Source organism: Gavia stellata, chromosome 25, assembly GCF_030936135.1.
Source record: "Gavia stellata isolate bGavSte3 chromosome 25, bGavSte3.hap2, whole genome shotgun sequence".
Classification (NCBI taxonomy): Eukaryota; Metazoa; Chordata; class Aves; order Gaviiformes; family Gaviidae; genus Gavia; species Gavia stellata.
Window position 1 is genome coordinate 9,754,058 of NC_082618.1, and position 21,367 is coordinate 9,775,424.

The 21,367-nt window shown below is 40.1% G+C and overlaps 1 protein-coding gene across 1 annotated transcript in view; it reads left to right on the forward strand.

The window, feature by feature from the left end:
* Positions 1–21,367, forward strand: part of MED13 (mediator complex subunit 13) — a 58,959-nt gene that overhangs the window by 11,924 nt on the left and 25,668 nt on the right. Inside the window, exons 3-6 of the mRNA XM_059829133.1 lie at positions 68–236; positions 18,757–18,902; positions 19,981–20,178; positions 21,093–21,287. Of these exons, the coding sequence (XP_059685116.1) occupies positions 68–236; positions 18,757–18,902; positions 19,981–20,178; positions 21,093–21,287 (708 nt within the window). The remainder of the gene's footprint in view (positions 1–67; positions 237–18,756; positions 18,903–19,980; positions 20,179–21,092; positions 21,288–21,367) is intronic.

A 21,367-nucleotide genomic window follows, 5' to 3' on the forward strand; every position in this document is an offset into this window, starting at 1 on the left:
GTAATATGAGCATGAAATGGTAGGATGGAATTCAATGCTAATTTATTTTTTTCCCTTTGCCTTATAGAAGAGGAAGATGGTGTTTGGGAGAATGGACTTTCCTATGAATGTCGTACTCTACTTTTCAAAGCCGTTCACAACCTGTTGGAGAGGTGTTTAATGAATCGGAATTTTGTACGCATTGGGAAATGGTTTGTGAAGCCTTATGAGAAAGATGAAAAACCTATAAACAAAAGGTAGGATGTTTTACTTTGCTTTATTAAAGAAGTTGTGGGGCTTATTTAAGCTTCATACTAGAAGAAACATCTAATTAAGAGTACTCTGTTAATAGTTTATTTGGGAAACTGGATCTCTGCTCTTTCTTCGTTTGCCTGCCTTTTTGGAGTTCTTCAAAACTTCCTTATGATGAAAGGAGGTAATACTAAGGGTAGTAGGCAATCTCTTCTCTACTGGTACTCATATACAGACCACAGATAACAGGGATGTTGAAAAAGAAGCTAGAGTCTTCTAGAAGGGATGGCAAGGATACCTGTGTGAAGAGATACCTGCTGTGGACTTGCCAGTACAGTTACTGGGACTAATTCTGGTTGTAAATACTAAGAAAGACTCATTCTTTAAGCAAGTGAGATTTAGAGAGCTATTTACAGGTACCACATGAGGTTTGGATAAATTGCATCTTATGGGAGGTGTTGAGAAGAGAGTTTGAAATGTCAGCTCCTGGACAGAAAGAAGGTTGTGCCTGGGAACACTGGTGTTAAAAGAATACATGTGGCCTCCATATTGAGAGGGAGGAAGGCGAGAAGAGAATTTTTGGTCTAAATTGAAGGACGACTTCTCATGGTTCTAACATGGTTTGACACGGTCTATGTTGCCTAGCAATAAATAATGAAATGAATAAAAACTAGGCTAGCTGGAACAAGTTTGATAGCTGTTCCTAAATCAGCTTTTAAAATCCAAAGTAATTTAAAGCTTAGACGATGGGGTTTTTTTGTGTGTGGGGTTTTTCTGTGTGTGTATGTATGTGTGAAATGTTGCATGCAGGAGATTTTGAGATCAGTGGCTTTGCTTTTTGGGTGTGGAGTTGGCCATTGTTGGCATCTTCCGCAATGAATTTAAACTTGAAAGAAAATTAGAGCTGTTTTGGAGCAAAAGAAGCAGAAGCATATGTCTGTGTGTGTTTCTATTAGTAGTTGTGAACTGCTGCTTTTAATTTATGTATAAACTTGTCCTTTAGTTCTAGGCATCTCTTTCTCCACCCTGGTTAAGGCAAATGTTTCCTCTCTGGGGTTTCCTTGTCCATCCATTTCTTCTGTGTGGTGTTGCTATAAATAAGTAGGAAAGAGTTTACTTTTAACTATTTAGGCCAATATTGTCTTGGCACAGTCTGGGCTTTCCTCATTTGAGGAACTGGTTTTCCAAATTGCCATTTGAAACTAGCATTAGTTATGTCATGGCATCTCTTACAGTAATTCTACAAAGCTCTCTACAGCAGCTGGAAAAGCTGATGAAAGCTTTTAAAATAAAATAGCAGCATTTGTTTAATTTGGAGACTGATTCTTTTTTTTAAGAAGGTCAGAAGGTCAGCATGCTTGATGAAAATAACTGAAGTAATTGTGTGCTTACCCACACAACAACTTCATCATAAGTAGTCCAGAATTACTGGAAAAATATGTAGAAAGATTTACACAGATCTGTGTAAAACAATTTCTTTGTAGAGAAATCTCAATGTTTCATACCAGATAGCTCCATACCATGTGATAGATCTGAGTACTGGCTTTTATGAAATGAAGTGAGGGGAATGGTTAACAGATGTGCATACTCTTGGCATATTTGGCTCATCCCTTCTAGGAATATCTATAATTTGGATAATCTATACTCTCTGGAAAGTTAAGCTGTTCAGAGGTATCGGTTCAGGCCTCTGCTGCTCTCAGCAATTTCCTGTGGGAGAAACCCAAATGATTGAAATAGCTGCTTTGTGGTACCACCTCTGTAGCTAGAAAGTGTGTCACTCTGTGATTGAAGAGGAAATGTCAAGTGGAATGGTTTGAGTGGGTTTTGGTCTCTTGTATAAATTGGAATACTCTTCTAGTCAGAAGGGACATTTCCCTCTTATCAAATGTTAAGCATGACACTGCAGCAAAGCAGGAGGCCCTAACTCGACATATGACTTGTAGCCTGCCTAGAAAATGCTATGAATGTTGCACACAGGGTGCCTCTATGTTTCTTACCAGACAATTGGCATTAAGGTTTAGTTTTTTTAGTTCTAGACAACTTCTGCATATTTTTCCTCCCTCAGGATCCATTTAATCAGCAAGACCTATATTAAGTTTATCTTTGTTTGTAGGTGTGGCTGACTTCATTAAAAAACAAAACAAACGACCACCAACCCCTCCCCAAAGCCATTCTTCTCTTCATGATTATGGATGTACATATCTTAAGAATCAGGACAGTTTTGAAGCTAATCTCAAATGCATGTCATACTAGCTTCTTGATGTAAAAAGAATAGAGCCTTTTTCAGAAGACTTCCTGTTTCTTCCTCTGACAGAAAAAAAAAAAAATATATATATATATCTCCCCCAAAAGTAGTGCTTCTCCTATGTAGAAGTGGCCACAGATGAATGTGTCAGGTATTGCATCTATCATAGGGAATAAAGCCTTTCTGTTCAGGTAGGATGTAATTATTTCTCTATATTGCTTGTGTTGATTAAATGTATATCTCATTCTTAAGGAGGAAAAAAGTTACCGGTGATGGTGTTGGTATATTTTTATTCATCCTTCCCTTCTTAGAAAACATTGAATAGTGGCAGAAGTACAGGAAGAAACTGTGTGTACCCCAAAATAGGAAGGTTTTGCCCCAGTCTCTGGTACCCCTGCATGAGTGTTGTCTTGCTTCATTTCAGACCTTGTTGCTGTTATCTTTAGTGCGTACTTCCATCCCGTGTTGTTATGTATGCTTTGCTTTCTTTGGGACTGTTCTTTGCATTAACATTCAGAAACCCTGAGATATACAGGCACATGAATTCTAATTTAAAGGCACTTAGTATCCTGAGGTTATGAAGTCTGCTACCAGTCTGCTTCAGATCATTGTTTATACTACCCTGCTCTTTGGGGCTTGGCTGGCCACTATAGACTTGTTCTCTGTGTATTATAACTACAGATTTTGATAAGGTTGGTTGTTCTTGCTGGTGATCTTTAGTTTCAAAGGCTTTGATTAGAGACCGAGTAGTCAGTGTTCTTGACAGTGGAGGTAACTTCTTAACATGTGCTTTCTGGAGCTGTGGTTGAGCGATGTGCAGGGCTTTGGTCCCACTTTTTCACTTTCTTTCTCTTTGAAGGATGCACGGATAGAGAGATTTCTTTCATTTGAAGCCGATCGCATCGGTTTATTTCCGAGTTGTGTTTGAAAGCATGTGGTTCCAGAATGTGAGATTTTCTGTTATCTGGTCTCCCAACAATAGAAGTTGGTTGTGTTGTGCTTTTTGTATGTGTGTGGTGTTGTAACAGACATAAGGCTGTGATTTCTAATAGGTGTTTGGCTGTGATGACACATCCTCTGGCAGCCATGGCTTTCTGTCTGTTGCTCTGTTATTTTTCCTCCTTGTATAAGGTTATATTAAAAAAAAGTCCATTTCATCATTGTATTGCATACATTTTAATTTTAAAAGGACAGCCCTTAATGTTTGTAAACTGATGTCACTGTGGCATGTGAAAAGATGACCAAGAAAGTAAGAATTAGATAGTTCTAAGTGTTCAACTATGTTTAATGACATGACTCCTAAAACAAACAAACTTACTAAACTAACCTCATATTATTGTTTAATACCTCTTAAAATTTTGCTATGAAAAAAGTAAACACCTCGGATGTTTGCATTATGCAGTCACATGCTGCATGTTGACAAGGCTGCAAGGTAATAACCATGACCTGCTCTTCCCTCCCTCCCCCTACTTCTCACCAGTCTAAAACCAGCATTGAGAAAAGTGAGACAGCCATGTATTTGGTGAAATTTGATCTCTTAGAACAAGTCGCGATTACAACGCCTGAGGAAACTGTCTGAGGTTTTCAAGTATGCTAGTTCTACTTCTGTTTACAGATAGGGCAGGAATGGAGTAGCTAGCTCCCTAAAGTGTCTGTGGTGGGTTTTTGTTGTTGTTCAGTTGTAGGTAGGTGATATTCCGTTTTCAGGAATGGGTGATGGGGGTCAGCAGGAGAACAACAGTAGAATAAAAGATGAAAGAGAAGGTTTTGCTAATGGTCTTGGTTGAAACCAAGCAGGAAAAAAAATCATTGCCTCTGTATTTGTCACAACCTTTTTCAATCACTTAAAGCAAGGTAGATTACAGAAGCTCAATAATGTGGTTTAAACGATTGCATATTAAATTACAAAGTTGAACGAATAGGAACATCATTCTCTTTTCTCCTTTCCAATCTATTGTATTGTTATTGCCACGTTCAGAAATATGGTTGTGTATGCTTTATTAAAAAATCCACCCTATGAATGTATGAGACAGAGACTGTGTTCTGCTGCATCCAATTGTCTGTCTACCTTTTCTGGTTAGACTGCTCAAATAATAGCCTTTGGATGAGACTTTTCCTCTTGCCAACTGGATGCTAAAATAGTAGTGTGTACCTGGAATAAATATGATGAGGAAATTTGTCAGGTTAAACACTATTTTAGTTACAACTCCTTAATGAAGATTAAATCTGATGCTCCTAATGAAACAAAACTGGAGGTGTTCAAAAAATGTGTAGATGTGGCACTTCAGGACATGGTTTAGTGGGCATGGTGGTGTTGGGTTGATGGTTGGACTTGATGATTTTAAAGATCATCTTTTCCAACCCTAATGATTTTGTGTGATTCTGTGAAGTGCTTACATGGAGGGTATCTCCTGAAGTTTTAGTAATAAGTACAACTTGCTAAACTTTAACACAATTGAAATACCAGTAAGCAAATAATTGAGTAATCCTGATTTTGTGGGAGGAGCTGATAGACAACTGAAAATCTCTGCACTCACCAGAATGGATGTGGTAACCCAGACAGAGCTCCTACAAAAACATGCAGCTGTCCAGGTCCCAGGCTGCAGAGAGTGTCGGAGCCTTTCAGTGGTAATGAATGGCAGTAGTGAGAATGGGTGTGTGAGGTGTGACCAGGTGGACGATCTGCTCAGCCTGGTGGCAGAGCTACGAGAGGAGGTAGAAAGGTTAAGGAGCATCAGGGAGTCTGAGAAAGAGAGAGGCTGGTGGAGCCGTGCTCTGCCCTCCCTCAGACAGGAAAGCCACCAGAAAAAAAACAAGAACACAGGGAACCTTTATCCTCCCCCTGCCAGGCTGAAGGCAGTAGCTTAAAGGAAAAGGGCGAATGGAGGCAAGTCCATGCTGAGGGCGGCAGGCGAACCCCCTTCTTGCCCTCCCAGGTGCCTCTGTACAACAGGTATGAGGCTCTGGATGCGGAAGGCTAGTCAATGGGTGATGTGGATGATGGTCCACCTACACCAGAGGTGTTGCCAGGGTCAGAAAGGCCTACCCCCTGTATCCCAGCCACCTCCACGAGGAAGAAAAGACAGCTTATAGTTGTAGGTGACTCCCTCCTGAGGGGAGCAGAGGGTCCAATACGCCGGACAGACCCTCATCTTGAGGAAATCTGCTGCCTCCCTGGAGCCTTGGTTAAGGACATCGCTAGGAAACTTCCCAGTCTGGTATGGCCCTCAGACTATTACCCATTACTGTTCTTCCATGTGGTTGGTGATGGAGCCACAATACGTAATGCAAGGGTGATCAGAAGAGACTTCAGGGCCTTGGGACGGTTGGTAAGGGAATCTGGAGCACAGGTTATTTTTTCCTCTCTCCTTCCAGTTGCAGGCTGCGACATTGGAAGAAACAGACGCACCCAGTCTATTAATACATGGCTCTGTGGCTGGTGTCACTGACACAATTTTGGGTTTTTTGATAATGGGATGTCCTGCACGACACCAGACTTGCTGGTGTCGGATGGGATTCACCTTTCTCAAAGCGGGAAGAGGGTCTTTGCTCCTGAGCTAGCGGGGCTCATTGACAGAGCTTTAAACTAGACTTGAAGGGGGAGGGGGATAATATCAGGCTTGCCCATGACAAACTGTGGGATGGCACGCCAAGGTTAGAGGGACAGGGCGCTAGCGAGGGCCCTCAGCCTGTTGCTCTGAGACGTGCTGGCTACACTGGAGCACTCTTGAAGTCTTACGGAGATGAGCCAGGGGCTCCTGAGGTAATAGGAGCCAACAGGGAAACACCAGTGAAATACCTGAAAGGAATTAAGGGGTGTTCTTCTAAGAATGTGACATGGCCGACAGCCCAGCTGAAGTGCCTCTACCCCAATGCACACAGCATGGGCAACAAACAGGAGGAATTGGAAGCCACTGTGCTGCTGGAAAGCTACAACGTAGTTGCCATTACTGAAACTTGGTGGGACGAATCCCATGACTGGAGGGCAGCTACTGATGGCTACAGGCTGTTCGGAAGGGACAGGTAAGGAAGGAGGGGCAGAAGCATTGCCCCTCTATGTCAATAAATGGTTAGAGTGTGAAGAGCTGTCTCTGCGGAATAGCCACGAGCGGGTTGAAAGCTTATGGGTGAGAATTAGAGACCGAGGCAACAAAGGGAACCTTGTGGTTGGTGACTACTACAGGTTGCCTGATCAAGGGGAGCCTATTGACAAAGCCTTCTTACTCCAGCTTCAGCAGGCATTGCGCTCACAGGCTCTTGTCCTGGTGGGGAACCTCAACCACCCCAGCATCTGCTGGAAAAGTAGCACGGTGAGCTCTAGGCAATCCAGGAGACTCCTGGAGTGCATGGAGGATAGCTTCTTAAGCCAGGTAATAGACAGCCCTACCAGAGGAGAAGTGATACTGGACCTGATGGTCACCAATGCAAGTAAACTAATCTGTGTTGTCAAGATTGGAGGCAGCCTGGGCTGCAATGATCATGCACTGATGGAGTTTGCAGTCCTGCGGGACATGGGACAGGCAAGGAGTAAAGTCAGGACGCTGAATTTTGGGAAAGCAAACTTCCAGCTGTTCAAGGAATTAGTCAATAGGACCCCCTGGGAAACTGCCCTCAGGGTCAAGGGAGCAGAACAGAGCTGGCACATCTTTAAGGATGCTTTCCATAGAGTGCAAGAGCTTTCGATCCCCAGGTGTAAGAAATCAGGAAAGGAAGGCAAGAGACCAATATGGCTGAGTCGAGACCTGCTGTTCAAACTAAAGGGCAAGAAGGAAATGCACTGGCAGTGGAAGCAGGAACAGGTATCCTGAGAAGAGTATAGGGACGCTGCCCGGTTGTGTAGGGATGGGGTCAGGAAGGCCAAGGCATGGATGGAGCTGAACTTGGCAAGGGATGCAAAGAATAATAAGAAGGGCTTCTACAGGTATGTCAGCCAGAAAAGGAAGGTCAAACAAAGTGTACCTCCTGAGGAGCAAGACTGGTAACAACGGATGAGGAGAAGGCTGAGGTACTCAACAACTTTTCTGCCTCAGTCTTCACTGTCAGCCTCTCTTGCCACACTTCTCGAGTGGATGGACCGCAAGGCAGGGACTGGGGGAGCAAAGTCCCTCCCACTCTAAGAGAAGATGAGGTTTGTTTACCACCTGAGGAACCTGAATATATATATATATGTCTATGGGACCTGATGAGATGCATCCCAGAGTCCTGAGGGAACTGGCTGGTGAAGTTGCCAAGCCACTCTCCATGATATTTGAAAAATCATGGCAGACAGGTGGAGTCCCTGGTGACTGGAAAAAGGGAAACACTGCATCCGTTTTTTAAAAAGAGTAGAAAGTGGGACCCTGGGAACTACCGACCTGTCAGCCTCACGTCTGTGCCTGGGAAGATCATGGAACAGATCCTGCCAGAAGCTATGCTAAGGCATGTGGAGGACAGGGAGGTGATTTGAGACAGCCAGCATGGCTTCACCAAGGGTGAGTCTTGCCTGACCAACCTAGTGACCTTCTGTGATGGAGTGACTACATCAGTGGACAAGGGAATAGCTATGGATGTCATCTCTCTGGACTTCTGTTAGGCCTTTGACATGGTCCCCCACAACATCTTTCTCTCTGAATTGGAGAGATAAGGATTTGGTGGGTGGACTGTTCAGTAGATGAGGAATTGGTTGGATGGTTGCGTCCAGAGGGTAGTGGTCAATGGCTCAATGTCCAGATGGAGATTGGTGACAAGTCATGTCCCTCAGGGGTCTGTATTGGGATCAGTACTATTTAGTATCTTCATCAATGTCATAGACAGTGGAATCCAGTGCACCTTCAGCAAGTTTGCAGACACCAAGCTGAGTGGTGCGGTGGACACGCCTGAGGGGTGGGGATGCCATCCAGAGGGACCTGGACGAGCTCGAGAAGTGGGCCCATGTGAACCTCATGAGGTTCAGCAAGGCTAAGTGCAAGGTCCTGCACCTGGGTCAGTGCAACCCCTGGTATCAATAGCTGGGGGATGAAGGGATTGAGAGCAGCCCTGTAGATAAGGACTTGGGGGTACTGGTGGATGAAAAGCTCGACATGAGCCGGCAGTGTGTGCTTGCAGCCCAGAAGACCAACTGTATCCTGGGCCGCATCAAAAGAAGCGTGGCCAGCAGGTTGAGGGAGGTGATTGTGCCCCTCAGCTCAGGTCTGCTGAGACCCCACCTGGAGTACTGCATCCAGCTCTGGAGCCCTCAGCACGGGAAAGACATGGAGCTGTTGGAGCGGGTCCAGAGGAGGGCCATGAAAATTATCAGAGGGCTGGAATGCCTCTCCTGTGAGGACAGGCTGAGAGAGTTGGAGCTGTTCAGCCTGGAGAAGAGAAGGCTCCAGGGAGACCTTATTGCTTTCAGTATTTAAAGGGGGCTTGTAAGAAAGACGGGGACAAACTTTTTAGCAGGGCCTGTTGGGATAGGACAAGGGGGAATGGTTTTAAACTAAAAGAGGGTAGGTTTAGACTAGATGTAAGGAAGACATTTTTTATGATGAGGGTGGTGAAACACTGGACCGGGTTGCCCAGGGAGGTGGTAGATGCCCCATCCCTGGAAACACTCAAGGTCAGGTTGGATGGGGCTCTGAGCAACCTGACAGAGTTGAAGATGTCCTTGCTGACTGCAGGGGGGTTGGACTAGATGACCTTTAAAGGTCCCTTCCAACCCAAACTACTCTGTGATTCTATGATCTAGAATACTAAAAGCTACTATATTACTTGTATGGTTGCTTTTTTTTTTTTCCTTTGAAAATAGGAAATAATATAACCAATTGCAGTGGGTGGCAAACTAGAACTTGTGTCTGACGAGTTCACTTAAAACAAAACACAGAAAAAAACCACCACACAGCCAAAACAAATGAAAAAAAAAAAAAACCTACCAAAACCCAAAATCCCACTTGGAAAATCGTAAGTGATAAGCTTATCATAGCTTACAAAATGAAACTTGCTGCGCAGGTTTCACAGGTAATGCTGTTTAATGTTAGTCTGGGTACAGGATTTTATAAAGCCAGCCCACAGTTCTTTTATTTTTCCATGGAAATACTATTTTATCTACCTGATGTAAGTAAGTGTATGACTTCATGGGAAATGGCTGCTGAAAAATATTCTAGATAGGAATTTGGTTTTGTTATAAGCCTTTGTACATGTAGGTATCTTGATTTGAAGGTGTGCTTGTTGTGGTTCTGAATATACGTATTTTTTTTCTCTCTACCTCATCTTACTGGGAGGAAGAGGTAAAAGTAGCCTCAATGGATGTGATTCCTGAGTTGGGTGCAAGCGTGTTGGCAGATCTGCAGTCTTGAATGGCCATGGCTGTGGGGGAGTGTGTGTGTGTATTTTTTAAAAATTGGGCCATGGAAATGGTCTTGCTGCCTACTTCAGAAACATTTGTATTGGTAACGTAACAGCATGAATGAGATCAGCTATTGTTTGTTTGGTCTTTGCTGCCCTTAAGACAAAGGGAGTGCTATGCTTTCAGTCCTGAGCCCACATTTCTACCTTATCCCCCTGTTTGGCTACCTATTTCCTGTTTCTCTTGGGTCTCCTTTCCATAGGAACAGAGTAGTTTGCTTCGTGATCCCTCTGGAATGATGTTGTAAATAATTATTAAGGAACCGAATGAGATTTCTGGGTGCTAAAGCTCAAAAACTTCTTCATACCTGAGAGAGTTAACTCTGTAAGAACAACATGTAGCCACAGGTTTTGCATTTATTTCTGAATATTTAATTTGAAACCTTAATAGCTGAAACTACAGGGCTTTTCCTTGACACTGTTGGAATATTTTTCTATTAAGTCTGCTCAACTCTTTTTGCAGTGTAAATTTCCTCCCTATGTTAATCTGCAAATCAAACAATGTCAACATTTTTTACAACAGCTCTAATGAGGCTGTTCTGGCATCGTGTACCGGCAGGAGAGCAGGTGATGTTTTTCCTTTTACTGTAGACAGCTGGAATTGAGAGCTGCTGTAAGTAGGACAGTGCAGGATAAACAGCAGGAGCTGAGAGCATTGATCACATGATTGTCTCTTTGGAATATTGGGTTGCTACAGAGACTACAAGCAGACAAATTTAGCACTTTACATCACAAAGCAGTTTTCTCTTATTTAGCTTAAGTTGCAGTGGTAGTTGGTTCATCAGGAAAAATGAAAAAATGATATGGCTCTTAGATTTATTGTTGAAAGCTAAAAACCATGCTGCTCTTGTTCACTGAACAAAAAGATACTACAAAAACCATACAATACTTCAGATTTTGTTAAATAAAAATTTTAAATTGCATTTCAATTTTGAACTTTGAAAAAATCTGGCTTAACAAGATGTTTGTAAGTGTTATGGAATGGGAAAGAGCAATGCATTGAAAGCTGTTACACTGTCTTTGAAGTAGAGTAATGTCTAGCTATTATCTGTTTTCCAAATACGTTCTGGATTCTTATTCTTTATAGCACACATATTTCGTTGTGAAAGCTCAAGTTCAGATAATTGAGATTTGCATCCTCAATAATTAAAGGATGCTAAAATATAAGGCGACAGGTTTATTAGTCTCATTTAAGTTCTGAAATACAATAACATGAGCAAACCCTTTTTGTAGTATTGCTTATAATTGTTGTATCTGGAGAAATATATACTTTTTTACATATGTGTGTGTATATATAAACTTCTAGTTGCATTCTGAAAAAATCAGTTTTGCTTCTTTATAAGATGTCATGCGATAGTTTTAGTAGTGTACAAAAATAAAATAGTTTTTTGTTTCAACCTTGTTTTTATTGGGATGAAGCTAAGCTCATTAATAATGAAGTTAATTGAAAAAATGTGGAAGTCTTTAAGGTGAATATGATTTATTCTGGAATACAGGTCACTTGCTACATTTGTATTTGGTTTAGTGCACATAACTTGGTTATGGAATAAATAATTTTTAACTCGCAGGTCTGACTAAAATCAAAACATCCTCAGCTATGTGAAAAATATTTTGGAGAGCCTTTTGACAGTAGTCATTAATGATGTGCTTTGAACTGGAAGTTTTTTCTACATTGCTATTAGCTATGTTTTTTGCTTTGTGTTATCATCAAAATCAGCTTTCTGCTATATTTACCTTCATGACCATAGGGAGTTACTCAGAGATGCTTAGAAAAATGTCTGCTGTTCCATCTTTTTGTCAGTAGTTAGGGAAGCATCTGTATTTTAAGATCTTATTACTTCATGTTAAGATACTGAATATGTAACTTGCTAGAAAATGTAGATATGCATTTGTTTAGACTTCTTTGCGCTTTCACATTAAGGATATTAATGCCACTGCATCTGCTTGAAGTGCAGATCTTGTGATGGGGCAGATACAAACTCTGATGTTATAGGGGAACTTATAGCCAAGGGCAAGAAAGGCATGTTTGTGAATTGATTAATGATGATTCAAACTCTTATCATAGAAAGTAGTACTACACTGTAATGAGTATGTATGATAGCATGTTCTTCCTAGAGAACTAGGAACTGATTTCTCTTATCCTCTATTTTCCTCAGCCCCCAGCACTTAAAAAACAAAACAACTCCTCCCAAAATAACTAAAACAAAACCAAAGAAAGCTCCTGAAGTATTTAATAATTGAAACAACTTGTGTACTTGCCTTGTTTTTTTTTTTCTTTTTCTTTCTCTTTCATTTTTTAAATCAAGAAAACTCAAATGTTTTTTCCCGGCAATTATTTTTGATGCTATGTTAATATAACAATCTGATTTTACTATTTTACTTATTTCACATTTTGCTTATTACAGCAAATGCATACTTAATTTCCTGCTCCTTTCTAGCCTGAATTAAGATTGTGGAGTTTTGTAATTCAGGATTATGGATGGTGAGTGGAAATTGAAGATGCCATATTTAAAATAAGACTGACTGTTGAAGCAGCACAGGTGTGAAGGGGGCCGCATAGAAAGTGTCTCTTCATTAGTGCATTGCAATGTTAGGGCTATACCTGCAGGATGTATGTAGTAACAAAGAACTATTCTCAACAAGCACTTACAAAGAAAAGGTGGTGGATGGGTTGTCTTGAGGGAGTTGCTTCTGCTTTTCTTCTGTTAGCTCAGAAAGCCCCAAGTGCATTGGCAGCTTCACTCTTTCTTCTCCATGATGAAAAGCCCTAGAGGGTTGCCTGACAAAGAACAAAGCCTGTAGTGTAACATATTGTGGAATAGAGGACGATGTAGTGCATGTTGAGCATGTGGTCAGGTATGTAATTCCTCGAGACTTATTCTTTGGCAGTTATGTTTTGTTTTCTATCCTGTGCTGGTTGCTATAGTGTTCTCTCTCAACCTGGTTAAAGGGAAAAAAAAAAACCCAACAAACAAGTGACTGAATATGAAGGGTCTTGGGGCTTCATGGCGTGCATGTGTGTGTCACCTTCAAACTCTTTTCTATTTAAATTTTTGTTTCCAAAAGAACCTATTTAACTGTGAGAGCGTGTTCTCCAGCCCAAGAATTTACTATAGAAGGCAACTGTCACCTTTTAAAAAGGAACTTCTTTGATACTTTAAATTTATTTAAGTGGCATACCAAAATAGTCTGTAGTGAAGAGTAACTATTTGGAGATGCTTCTATTCGGGCAGCAATGATGCATCAGTTGGGAACTCTCAGCTCTATTGCTGCTGCTGATAATTGGTGTCAGCCAGTCATGATATATTGATTCTTGGTCAAAATGGCCTGAAGGATTCTGGGGGCAAGCCAGTATGTACCAATTTTTGGCAAACACTTCATAACAGTCTGAAATAATGATGCATATTAATTAGAGACTTAAAAATGTAACTGATGTATGTGTGCTCCTAAACAAGGTGTGTTCTACCCCATTGAAAGGGAAATGGGAGAATCCTAATTGGGACAGCCATTAGTTCTGGACAGTAATTTTACTTTGCAATGTCCATTTTCCTCATCTAGGAAATGGCAGTAGAAAATAGGTAGTTTACAAGGGTAAGCCACTCTTGGTTCAACTCAGAAGTAATTTACAAAGACAATCTAGGAAAACACGAGATGGTAATTACAAAAAAACCCAAAAACATTCTGTCTTTCAGTTGAAACGTTTGTGTGCTTTTTGGAATTTACCATTAAATGTGCTATAGGGTTTTTTAGTTGGAGACTTCCTTGTTGCTTCTGACGTTGTTGCAGTCTCCTTGCCTTTCAGCCGTAGTGTGGTGCTGATTTGAAGTATGCAATCTAGTGAAGTGTGGATTAGTGAGGTTCTAATGCAGCTAATGTTTGTGAAGCACTTTGAAGATATAAAGCTTTACGTAAGTACTAATGTGGAGGAAAAAACAGACCTAATTACCTTTTTATCAAGGAGGTGTTTTCAGGTTTGCTAATGGAGATGTGGAAGCCTCATGTATATGTAAATTTTAGTGTGCTTTCTCCTTCCCTTCAGTTTCTCTTACAAAGGTAGAAGTAGAAATTGTATTGAAATTTTGCACATCGGTTTCTTTTTTTTTTTTGACAGAATCATAATCTTTTGTCTCTGAAATGTCTGTTTTGTATGATTTGAGTGAAGAGGGAGCATGGGGGAATCAAAAATGTTGTTTATGCATCTTAATGGTGCATAGGTGAGGACTGAAGGCTGCTTAAAATAGCATTACTTCCAAAGAGTCTGGTTTTCTCTTTTCTTTTTTTTCTTTTTTAAAGCTGCTTTCAGTATTGGAACTCATTCTGACTGAAATCTGGTGTGTTCAGATAAAAATTCATAAAGAATGCTTGTTCTGATGACACTTCGTAATGTCTGTATTCAGAGATCAGTTGTAGACTGGATTATTGATATTTAAGTTCTGAGATTAGGACTTTAATGAAATTAAGTTAATTAGAAATATTAATGCAGTAACTTCATATGCAGGGCCAGTCGAGAAAGCTAGTTTTTTGGGAGAACTAGGATTTTGCTTTCAGAGTTTCCTGTTAAAATGCTGTCCTCTGCTCTTAAGTCGTATGTACGCACATGCAACAATACCTGATAGTAATTGTAAAAGTACAATAAAAGGGGGAGGGTGAATCAATGGTAGCTTTAAGGCAAGCTATTTTTTTTTTCCTGTATCTGCACCTTAAGGGCTTCACCGATTCTCTCTGCATGCAGGACAAAAGTTCTGAGCATTGACGTATAGGTATTTTTTTATATTTCAGTCATGAGATGCTCTGCACAAATTATCTGGTGATCTTCTGAGCTACTTAAAAAATGTCTGCAAATAAAAGCATGGGATGAACTCTGTGTTAGCAGGCAGGAAACCACTAGGTCTCTGATATTGTGTCCTTGACTGAATTGTAAAAGTAATTTGCCTATTTACCCCAAAGTGATAAGTAGGTAAATTTTTTGCTTGATTAGGATTTTTGGCTGTGAGGTGAGTTATTGAGACTAGGAGAGAAAGGGTTAGAGAAATGGTGGAGATAGAAAATTATGGTAAGGTTTGAGAATATTTCTCCTAAGCTGAGGTTGGAGGCCGCATTGTGTACTAGCAGTCAGTCTCTGGAAACTTAAGGAATTGGAGAATGTACAAATGTATTAATTTAAAAAATAATGAAAAGCATGCATGTAAAGAGAGTTTCTTGCTAAGTCCATAAAATGGTGTATGTAGGAGCATCCAGTAACTTAGAGCTCTGGTTCTTTGTTTTCCTTCCTCCTTTTCTCCACTCCGCTGCAAAGAGCTTCAGTATAGTTTTGGGTTTTTTTTTTAATTAGGATTCTTCATTGTATCTCTTGTGATTATTTCACATGCATTGGTATTTCCTAAAGTTTTGTAACCTAACAGAAATGATGATGTTAAATGTGAAGAAACAGTTTCTGAGCATGACTACCTAGGAAGAAATTTAATGCTACATTTGAGTACATAAAGTGTTAGTTTTGCCCTTCATGTTAACCTTTGGTTTAAAGAAGACTCATGTTTTCAGTGTTACTGTGTGTGCCGTGTGGAAATCTGTTTCCCTTAGCTTGGGTTTAAGGACAGCACTGTTTTTACTATGTATTTCTGCTATGAAACAATATTATACTATTGTGCATAAAATGACTTTGCTGCACTTCTGAAAGTACTGAAAAAAACCCCCAAGGTGGTGTGCATCATTTTGCTGTGTAACACTTATATTTATAACAAGAATTAGTGAAAATTTTATAATGTTTGGGTTTTCTAGAATGAATTGTACCATAGCAGATCTGCTCTCCCAGCCGTACAAATAGTGTGCTTGCAGCTTGCATGCCAGAGCTCCTGAATGATGTCAGTGACAACAATGGCTACTCTCTTACTTTATTATTTTGTTGGAAATTTCTCCCTTGCTGACTGGGGGAGAAGAGAATTCTAATTTTAGGGGGTTTTGTTTATGGTTTGTTTTTTTGGTGGGTTTTTTTTTTGGCTTTTGCATGATGACCTTGAATTTTCCTTGCTACTTCTTAGGACTAGTTTTGCAGTGTAATGAATTGAAATGCTTCTGTTATCATGCTGATGATTCTCTTTGTCTTGGTTTATTTGAATTCCATCAGATGATGCTACAATTGTCTGCCCTTTATTGTGTAATAATGTGGTGTTTACAAGAGACATAGCTTAATTGCATTTAAAGTGTATTTAAAGAATATGTGCTTTTATTTTTAAACTTTGCCTCACTTATACTAAGCTTCTAGATTGTTATCTGTCACTCAGAATTAAGAACACTATCCACTCTTTTACCTAAAATAATCCAATATGATTTTAAAACAAAATTCAATTTGAGGATCAGCCTTCAACTATTTGCATAAGGATTAAAGTTTAATCAGATTTCCATATAGGAGTTTAGTGATGTTTGCTAACCATGTGACTTCACTTGAACTTGAAATCATCAACAAGATGCTTAGCTTCATCATCACTGCAGTTTGGAAACTCACTTTACTGGGATTCCTGAGAAGCATATTATTTCATCTCCAGGGAGTATTCTGTCCAGAGCTGGATTACTGAAGCAGTTGTGCTGAGTAGTTGTCAATGAATAGTGATAATTCGCTTGGCTGGATCCTGGCTTTTTTTGTTCCTAAAGCACAATTAAAACGGAACAGCAGATCAGCGTACCACTGCAGACTTGATGCACCTTGCAAACTGTTATGCTTCAGTCAGGGCCAGCTGCTTAGAGCAGTTCCTCACTGAGTTCACTTCATGGTCTGCTTTAAGTTACTGTAATAAAATACGTGCTGTGCTTCCTGTTCCTCCTTGAACGGTTTGTGGGTTCTCTCATCCTTGAAGTGTTTTAGGTCTCTAATTTTAAATCTGCTGGTAGGCAAAGCCGTCTATTTAACACTAGCCTTCTTTCTCCTCATTGTGGTGACTACCGTGGTGGCTGCCTTTCAAGTCTTTGGGGTGAGAGTCAGTGAACCGATTTATCTCTGTCTCCATAGATTGAACAGACTGTGCCAATTCCGGGAACCTTTTTTCCCCCTTACTGTTTACTGTCCTGCCATCTATCTCTGGGTAGAGGAAAGAAACATCTTGGAAATGACAATAAAGATGTGTCCGGTAACTGCGCCTGTGCAGGTTGCATTTTAGTAGGGTTGCCCAGGTGCTCAGGGTTGGTCAGTTCTTTGTGCCCTGGAGCTCTGTTTGTGTCTTTTTCAGGAACACAAAACGAACTTTGTGTTCTTGTGCTGTAGACTAGGAAACGCAAGCATTTCATGAGGTCAGAGAGCATGCATGTGATCCTGGGTGTTAGTTGATGGGGTCTAATTTTATTTTTTGGGGAAACAGCGGTGTTGTGTTCATACAGTCTTTTTAGGCCACAGTAGTTCATGGAGTGTCTTTTCCACTTGACTTTGCAAAAAATGCACTGGTATCTGCTATTTTGACTCAAGTTAGTCTGTTTCCCTTGACTTGTTTCTTTTTTTTTTCCTGAGATTGAGCAGGTGCCTGATGCTACCCTGTTTACACAGAAGGATTTATTTTCTGTTCAGTAGTTTATGAAGTACTTTTAAGGTTCTCCTTGACTTTCATTCTTCTGTTACTGAGATGGTGGACCTAATTTAATGTCCAATGTGAATAGCATCTTCTTGCTTTTAAGCATCTGTTCTTTTCCTATGGGAGTGTGTTAGTCTGGCAGACACTTGAGATAACTTGTAGCTAATATAACTGAAAATTGCTGTGCCTGTCCAACTTCTTTAAAAAGAAAAAAAAAAAGTTCTTTTAAATGGAACTGGCTATGAAGATGTACCACTTCTGCGGCATCCTGGCAGGAATCTGCTTTTTTTGCCTTCCTGCTCTATTCCTGCCCTTTAATTAAAATTGGTAAAATATATTTCATATAAACCACTGAATTGATTTGTATGTAACATAAAATATTTTGATAGTTGTACTTGCAGGGGGTTATCTATATTTTTGTAATAAAACAACAGCTAGCAGAGCTGCAAAAATTGGGAAGTCTCCGAAGCATGATCTTGGGAGATAGAAGATTTCACAGAGTAGCTAACTAGTAGCTATGTACAGCACTGTGAAAACAGCATTTAATTCAGACTTATATGAAGGAGGTGTGTTTATTGTTGGGGTGTTTTTTGCGGTACAGGACTATTTATTTTCTCTCAGTCCAGAGTGTTTTAGAAAAAGCTATCAGTGAAGCATCTGATATCAAACATTGATACTTGCTTTAATGACTTTAAGAATAACTTAAGCTTTGGGTTTTTTAATTGATTGTGTATTCCCTTTTGTGTGTAGATATGGGATTTAATTTTTAGTTTCTTGATTGGCTTCAGGAGCATGAAGATAAGATTCAATTTAAAAAAACCCAACAAAATAAACCCGACACTTCTCAAAGCTGTTGCCATTCTTCTTCCTGCTTTTAAATAAGTGACTTGCTGCCTAATATTAAATATAAGTCTTAAAATATAAATCCTGCTTAGTGGATCTGTGACAGGAGAACCTAGATATGACCTCATTAAAATTAATATATGTTCAGAAATTTTTTTATAGACTTGAAATAAATATTTAAGGTATACAAGTATTAAGTTAGTTTTCTTTGTCTTGCAAAAAACTGTGTTTTAAATTTCCTCCAGACCGCAAAATACAAAGTGTCAGTCTAAAGAGATAGAAAACAACAGACATTAAGTTTTCAAACTGATTGATCTTTGGTTTTGTCTCTAATGCTGGAATAATTTGTAAATGTTCCAAGGGAACATATATTTAGCATTTTCTTGCTGTTTAGATAGAAGGGTTTTTTGGTTACTTCATTAATGAATATTTTGGGAGGAAATGCCTTCAAACTAGTGAGAAAGCCATCAACTTACTTTAAGTTCTATACTTAGGAATTTTTTTTTTCTCTTTCCCCAGCGAGCACTTGTCCTGCTCATTCACCTTCTTCTTACATGGAGATAGCAATGTTTGCACGAGTGTGGAAATCAGTCAGCATCAACCTGTGTACCTGCTTAGTGAAGAACACCTCACTCTCGCCCAGCAGTCTAACAGCCCTTTTCAAGGTAGGTTTTGCCAGTCAGTAGTGAGTATTAAAATGAATCAATCCTTTGAGTTGCTCAGAATGAGGATTTCTGGCAAAGACTGGAAGTGGGAGCAGAGGCGTTATCTGTTTTGTACTGATGACACGTTCTCCCCAAATGTCCCCTGTCTTGACATAGTCAGAAGCCAGTTGGTGTCTCAGCTCTTCTGCAGGTGGATGATTTCCAGATTCATCTCCTGACATGAGGCCAAATAATTTGTCTTCATGACACAACAAACTTGATTTCCAAGTACTGTCCTATTGGTGACTTAAATATTTTGCTTTTTCAACAAGCTTTAACCCCCACGTATCTGCATCAACCCCTCTTTTAGAAATCCGTTTCTGACTCAATGTACTTAACCTATTCACTCCCCCTACCCCTTTTTATTTGGCTCTTCCTTGCCTGTAAATTCCTTTGGTTCCACCAGCAGATGCAGGCTATGCTCTCGAAGAAAAAGGATTGATGGGGCCCGAGTCTGGTTAGTGGGCTGTTTGATCATTGCCTGTCTTAGACACACTTGTGTTGGCTATAGAAATCATTTCTCCTGCATGACCACACACTGCCCTTATTTATTAATGCTCAGTGTCCAAACTTGCTTTTTTTGAATGCATTTTAACAGCAGCTGTGCTTTCCTAATATGGACAAGACTAAACATGAAACAGATTACTTCCCTGTATATACATTGTTGTTGTAACTGTACCAAGCAGAATGAAAGGATGAGGAAACACCTTAACTCTGTCAGAATTTGAAATAGTGTTTCTTTATCCCACTTGTATGTTAGGGACTCCCCGCTAGCCAAGATGAAAACTTGCTTGTTTAAATAAATTAATTTATAATTGTTATTGTGGTACCTTGATTCTTACAGCACACATACATTTAACAATGTGTACCTGTTACCAACAACTTGTGAAGTACAGTAAAATGTGTTTAGGGTGCATTTCAACTTACCGATGGCAAGTTGTTTGTTTGGTGTGGCTGAAATAACAGTAGTGCCATTTCAGTGGGGAAGAGTGACTTTTTTTAGATATAATCTCTAAAGTATTTTTATTTATCTTTTTAGTTATTCTAAGTCCCTTTGGATTAAATGGCACGCTCACAGGGCAGTCATTCAAGCTTTCTGATTCATCGACAAAAAAGCTTATTGGTGAATGGAAACAATTCTATCCTGTCACATCTAACTTGAAGGAGGGATCTGAGGAAAAACAAGAGGAAATGGATTGGGAGGATGATTCTTTAGCTGCTGTTGAAGTCCTTGTTGGTGAGTACTCTGATTACCTTTTAATTGCTGAAATAAACTGGCCAGGTAGGTCTGCAAAATTCTGAATGCAAAAGTGACCCAATTTTACTCTTTTTGCAACTACTGTTGGTCTCTTGGTTTTCTGTTTAATGTTCAGGACTATCTAAAATGTGTTGCTGCTGAAAGTGGGTTTTGCAGACCTATTATTAGGAGGTGTTTTTCTTTATGTGCCCTGAGAAGCAAGATTGGTTTTTAAAATAAATAAATAAAAAAGATAATAAAAAAACCCTATACTATCACTGTTGACATCTGAGATGCATCAAAAGCATGTTGTACTGTTTCAGATTTTGTGCAAATTCAAACAGAACAGACATGCCTTTTAGGGATGACTTCAAAACCACAATCCTGGAGAACTTAACGTACTCAGGCACTGCATTTATCTGCTGCTGTTCCTTAAATCTAAGCCCCTGGGACACAGTAGTGTGTTCCTCTGCTGGGGGCTATTGACCTTTGATTTGCCAACTAATGTAATCATTTCTCTGTAATGAGTGTTACAAGCTTGTATTGCAGTGATGGCTGGAGACCCTTATGATGATGGGGAGGGAAATATTGTCAGTTTTACGTGATACTAAAAAGTATAAAGAAGACTGAAAATATAATACAAATAGAAGCAAGTAGTGGCATGTAGATGCCAGGGCTGTCTCTGCCTGTATATACAAAGCCCTTTCTGTTCATTCACCTAAATCTTCTGTGTAAAGCAAGTCGTAAAGTAATAATGAGGGTGACAACGGAGACTTTTTGTCCAAGGATAATGCTTTAGTAGGTAGGAAGGGTAGGTAAACTTATGAGAGACTGGTAAAATGACCCATTTGTTGATGGTTTTAAATGTAAGCTTTTGGTAAACAACTGGAAAACGGACTTGCTCTTTTTTTCAGCTGGTGTACGAATGGTATACCCAGCATGCTTCGTTCTAGTTCCTCAGACAGACATCCCTGCTCCTAGTACTGTAGGGGCATCTCACTGTTCAACTACTTGCTTGGGTGTCCACCAAGTGCCTGCTTCCACAAGAGATCCTGCCATGTCTTCAGTAACTCTGACTCCGCCGACATCCCCAGAGGAAGTTCAAACAGGTATAATAAGTTAACTTCTGCATCTGGGGAATCATTTTGATGCCTTCTCCTTTAAATCTAGCAGTGTTTGGAAAGGATTC